At 44.2% G+C, this 6,000-nt stretch overlaps 1 protein-coding gene across 2 annotated transcripts in view; it reads left to right on the top strand.

Annotated features, from left to right (window-relative positions):
* FAM120C (family with sequence similarity 120C) overlaps positions 1-6,000 on the top strand; it is a 46,684-nt gene that overhangs the window by 29,052 nt on the left and 11,632 nt on the right. The window contains exons 13-15 of one of the 2 annotated variants that reach the window (XM_042453505.1): positions 197-398; positions 1,106-1,244; positions 3,127-3,184. In XM_042453505.1, coding sequence (XP_042309439.1) covers positions 197-398; positions 1,106-1,244; positions 3,127-3,184 — 399 coding nt within the window. The remainder of the gene's footprint in view (positions 1-196; positions 399-1,105; positions 1,245-3,126; positions 3,185-6,000) is intronic. The other variant, XR_006102340.1, reaches the window with a different exon arrangement.

A 6,000-nucleotide genomic window follows, 5' to 3' on the forward strand; every position in this document is an offset into this window, starting at 1 on the left:
CTGTTGGCATCCCTGCCCAGGTTGTATCAAGTCCCTGTTGCCCCAATATTCTTACACTACTATTTGTTCTTAAAATATTCTGCAGTGTTAACTGCAGTGATAGGAGGGCCAATGATGCACTGCTTCGATTGATACTCCCAGAACACCACCAAATCCTTGTTCGGTTATTTCTCTCTTCCTTTTACTCCGTGATCAGACCGAGCTGGTGTCCAAAGTGGAGAAGATGAGGCAGAGCATTTTGGAAGGCATCAACCTCAACCGCCAGGCCCCACCACCACTGCTCCCACCTCCACCCTTTGTATCCTCTATGGCCCCACCCTTTTACCCAATGCCTCTGTATCCTCGCACTATTGGCTCTGTTCAGCCGCCAGGCCCTGGAAGGACCAGAGGCTTCACAGGTAGGTGGCCAGGTCCCCAGTTGTCTCTACTGTTTCTTAGTTTCATTAATAATTTATTTTTGAAGTACTGTATGTATTTCATCTTATTCATATCTCTCTTTTCTGTTTGTAAAAGTACATTCCAAGCAGTCAACAACAACTGATTAAAACCTCTGTAATGATCAGTATACTGCTATACTATAGTACAAATGACTTCTTGGGCCTGAATCTACCTGCTTGTCCTCCTTTAGACACATTAAATATATTGCAGAAAAAGTCCAACCCTTATAGCGTTGATTCAATGAGGTTCTCTAATTGGGACAAGCAACTGGATTTAGGTGTTAAGGATTTTAATTCACTTAAAAAATTAAGGCACTAATCACTTGTGAGTTCCAGCTGAGCCACCTCCACTTTTAAAGTTTATTTAAGGAGAGTCATCTACTCAAGTCTTTCTTCACCTACAGAAAACATGATGTACTTCCATACATGCTTATGTATTTGTGTTGGTAAGCAAACACAGATGTACACATGAGCACATAGAATCTTTGTAATAAGCAAATGTGTGCCTGCTCCTCAGGAACACACACAGTGAAGTGAACATTTTATGCCCTCTGTTTTCAACCAGCAAACATGGGACCTAGAGCTCTATATCCAGCTGATCAAATCAGGTGTCACCTTTTCTCCAGCCTTTCCACTTTTGTCTCTTATAGTATATTCCCTTCTTCTAGGGCTCCATCCTATCCCTCCACAAGGGGGCAAACTGGAGATTGCTGGGATGGTCGTGGGCCAGTGGGCCGGAAGCAGGCCCTCCCGGGGGCAGGGCTCCTTTGGCATGCAAGTAGTTTCAGTTGGAGGTCCAGGGAAAGGGTAAGTAGTACTGGAAAGTGAAGTGGTTGCTTCACATAGTTATTGTTACAAACAGGCTCTCTCAGGGTTTATCTACATAATTAATATATTCTTCATTCTGTTCAAATAGAATGGGATCCCACCACCACACATGATTTGAAGGAGTTTGGGCTGTTTGTAGGGGCACGGTGAAAAACTCCACAAACTCTGCCAACAAAAGCCTTCACAGTTTTTACCTGGAATATCTACAAGCCTGTGCATTATCAGATGTGTGGCTATCCATCTGCTTTGCATGTATTCACATGGCTGTGCATTTTTGGCAGGGGAGGGTGAATAGATGTACACAATTAAACACTGATGACATTGTGTGAAAATCGGCAGCAATTTGCATATTACACTTACATGTAAACCCAGTTTGTGGAAAGTTAGTAGGAAGGAGCCATCCAGGTATGGATAAACTACCACTGCCACCCATTCTTAGCAGGAATCACCTGCCTCTCTGTTTTTATTCTTACTTAAACAGCCTACTTTTCTGTTCTGGTTTTTCCTTCCTGTCTATTTTTCCTCTCTTTTTCATTGTAAGCCTGGAGCAAATTAAACATACTTAAGCTTGCAGATGTGTACAAACTTAACTGGGAGTAAGCCCCATTGAATTTAGTACAGTAGTACTTTCTTCTGATAGATATGCATACACTTAAAAGTAACCTAAAAGTGGTGTGGCTTACTTAAGTAGATTTAAGCTGTCAAGCGATTTAAACTTTAAAGCTGATTTAATTTGCATTTTAACCAGCTAGCCGATAAGTCAGTTATACAGTAGGTCTCTGTTATCTGCTGGGGTTTGGTCCAAGACCCCCCATGTATAACAAAATTTGTAGATGCTCAAATCGCATTAAATACAATGACATAGCAAAATGGTGTCTCTTATATAAAATGGAAGATCAAGATTTGCTATTTGGAATTCATACTTTTTGGGCAATATTTTCAAGCCTTGGATGCTTAAATCCATGGATAAAATACCTGTGGATAATGATGGCCAACTATATTTAAATCAACCTTTTGAGAGTTGAAAAACAGTTTGAGAATCTACAGTTTATTAACATAGTCTACTTTTCCCTGACAGTGTGCAATATATTTTTCATTTTTCATTCTTTTTTTATAGTTGTCTAACACCCTGGAGCCAAAATAGTCTTAATTACACTTATTAAAATATTGCCGCATTGATTAATCAGATAGAGCTAATTGAGCTACTGCTGTTTTAAAACTCTAAATGTTAAGTGCACCAAGTTATTCCCTCTAAATGAATGCCTCAGTTCAGACAGAGAAAGAATTGGTCATAAGCTTTAAAAGTGTATCCTGTTAACTTGATTGTAATATTATTAATAAGAAAAAAAGTTTCTATCTGAATACTTAAAATCTAAAAGACAAAATGCATGAAGAAGAAGCAGTTGGAAGGGATGCAGGAAAAAATTCATGCACTCTTTTGTGAAGTTACATTGTTCTTTCCAGGCATGGAAAGCCAAATAGCATTTGTGTTCTCATTTGACCAGAAGGAATGGACCTGGCCCCTCACCTCTCCCTCAGCTGTAATTAGGTGGAATAACTGCTGACAGATAACAACTGAGGAAGAGGAGGAGTTCTGTTGCCACTTTTTTTGTTACTAATTTAACAATATTTGTTCAGTTCTCTTAATAATCTGTGCCACCTGACAAATCTACAGAAGACAGCCCACTACCTTTACTAGCTGGCCTTTACTTGCATACCTATGATAGTTTTTGACCTAAAATTCCCAGCTTCAGAAAACATCCCCGTGTAGAAATTATTCTTACTTATCCTGGGTGAGGAGCTGTATTTACAACTTGATCTGTTGTATCTATTTTTCATATCGCTTTCTCTTTTTCTGCAGCCGTGGCCGTGATACCTCTGGAAAAGCCCCCAAAGGAAACAAGAAAGTGAACAAACAAGTACGTGTCCTTGTCCTTACTGTTTCCTGTGCCGTGTACAGCATGCCTGTTTTCCAACTTATCTAAGTAAAGGATTACTGTACTCTCTATGTCTTCTCTTGCCCTTCCACACACTCTGAGTGCCCTCCCTCTTAGCCACTACAAGGCAGACATGGAAAGGAAGGAACTTCTTTTGAAGCTTTAGAACTAAGGAATTAATAAATTCCTCAGTCCTAAATGGGAGTGACAAAGAAGGCTCTTGGAGATTTTGCCTACCACCCTCAGGGAAACTTTGGAGAGCCTGGAGGCATCTGCTCTCTTTCTTGGTCTGCTCATATGTTACTTTTTGCATCCATTTGTCCATAAAACAAGGATGACAGCCTCATCTCCTATATATGCAGAGAAGCTTTTTTTTAATACAAAGAAAGACAGAGTGCAAGTAACAGCATCTAGATATTTTGGTACATAGTCCATGCCCAGAAAGAAGATTTTTGGGTATGACTCCATCCATCCATCCATCCATTTGTCCATCTATCACACCTTTCTCCCAGCACAGAACTCTTTTAAAAAAAACCTTGTAGTGCAAATTTTTTAAAAACAAATAAAGCAATGCTATCAACCCCAAATTCAGTCAGTTTAAAACACATTTAAACATAATAAAAAATAAAAGCAGAGTGTACCCATTAAAAGCACATTCTGATACATGAATTAAGAGCCAAAGCTCAGCCTAAATAAAAAGGTATTTACCTGCTGGTAATAAGGGAGCAGAAAGGGGGATAATTGAAATTCCCATGGGAGGGGGTTCCACGCCTGGGATTAGCCAACAATACACTTTTCTCTCTGTTGACTTCAACATAATCTTACTGATTTACAAAATCAGTAATTATAACTGGTTGATTTGACAAAGTCAAAAATGATTTGACTACATGGCGCCCTGTGGCCAAAATTAGGAGTGCGGAGTATCTGCATGCTCCTGAGCCCTAGCATGCAGGGGCGGCGCCATCATGGTGGCCTTCCTCCATATGGGGTCCGCCATGATGACGCAAGCGTGGCACAGCGTCCACATGTCAGGGCACCGCGCTTGCGTCATCGATATGCCACAGTATGCCAATGGCACACTGATAGCAGCGGCCATGCATACCGAAATGACCCCGCTTTTAGTGGGTTCTTTTGGGTGTGGAGGGAGCCTGTGCAGTTTGGTTGCTCCAGGCTCCCTCAGGAGCAAAAACGGGCGGCTTCAGCCTGCCCTTTCGGGTCGGACTGTCAAGCCCTAAAGTTATCTTTTTATTTCTGCACCTGCCGTTGCATAAAATCTCTTTAGTCCACATCACAGGATTATATAGAACAGTACTTTTCACTTTTAAATTTTCCAGATGTTTTGGAGTTCAGTTCTTAAAAGTCTCATCCAACATTTCTAAGAGCTGGAAGTTTAAAAGATCTATAAAGTGAAAGGTTGAAAGCCACTGAAATTGACCTCCTTGATTGCATTTGGAGATGGGCTTTGTATTAATGCAAATTTGGAACACCTGGGGGGAAGGCGGAGAGAGGGGCGTGTCGGGGCAGCGGCACGTAGAAAGCCAGCCTGCCTGGTCTCCTCTTCCGTCACGCCTCCCCTTGCCTCCGGACCTCGCCAGGAGCTGCGTTTGCTGCCGGGTGGTTCTCCTCGGGTTGTCGGAGGTGCGCATCTGCGCACCGGCCCGGGGAGGCCGCCCACGGACTGCTAATTTGGGACTCCGCAGCTTCGCAACTGCGCAGCGGCGCATTTTTGCAGCGGCGCAAGGGGCAGGGGGTTTGTGTCCATGCCAGCCTTGGAACAGAGGATGTCGGCCGTGTCATAACTCTGTTCTTTTAGTTGCTTGGTAAGGGGAGGGGGAGGATATGGATGTGGGGAATGCTTTGGCTGGGGAGGAAGAGGGTAATATCTGCATGAGCGGAGCTCCCATTGAGGGGGTGTGGGGCAGGGGGAGGTATGGCGGTAGGAGAGTGGACTTGCGTTACAGAGGAAGGCGAAATCAATGCGTCATATCTATCTCTCCTTCCTGTCCCCCTCCTAACCAAAGGAACCTGAGGGTCATTCCAACCGTGCCACAACCCTGTCGCTGCTCCTGTGCAATGCCAGGTCGATTAACAACAAGACCCACATTATCCACTATCTGTTGGAAGATAGTTATTGTGACCTGGCTTGCATTACCGAAACCTGGCTTGGGCCTGAGGGAGATGCTGTGTGGGCGCAGGCCCTCCCTGCCGGGTTTTCGGTGAAGGACCAGTCCAGGTTAGGTGGGCGGGGGGGGTGTTGCCTTGGTACATAAGAACACCTTTTCTCTCACCAGGAACCACATCCGACAAACTTCCTTTATCGAGTGTATTTACCTGATCCTGAAGGCTAGGGACAGTCTAGGGATTCTGTTGTTGTATCGGCCACCCCGTGCACTAATGGACTCCCTTAACGAGCTGACACAGTTGGTTGCAGAGCTGATGCTGGAAACACCCAGGCTGCTAGTCCTGGGTGACTTCAACATCCCCTTCGCGGCCAACTATGTTCCATCCGGTGCGGCTCAGGAATTCATGGATATCATGGCGGCCATGGGCCTGTCCCAGCTGATTTCGGGTCCAACGCATTTTGCGGGTAATACACTGGATCTGGTTTTTTGTACGGATGTGGAAAATCCGTGGGCGGAAATAACTAATATTTCCCCCCTGTCATGGACGGATCACTTCCTCGTGGAGGCAAAAATCAAGGCCTCTACCCAGATCCCCCCCGGGGGTGGTGGACCTATTAGGATGGTCCACCCTCGAAGGCTGATGGAACCCAAAAGGTTCCAGGAAGCCTTAGAGGG

Source organism: Sceloporus undulatus, chromosome 2, assembly GCF_019175285.1.
Source record: "Sceloporus undulatus isolate JIND9_A2432 ecotype Alabama chromosome 2, SceUnd_v1.1, whole genome shotgun sequence".
In the NCBI taxonomy this organism is placed as follows: Eukaryota; Metazoa; Chordata; class Lepidosauria; order Squamata; family Phrynosomatidae; genus Sceloporus; species Sceloporus undulatus.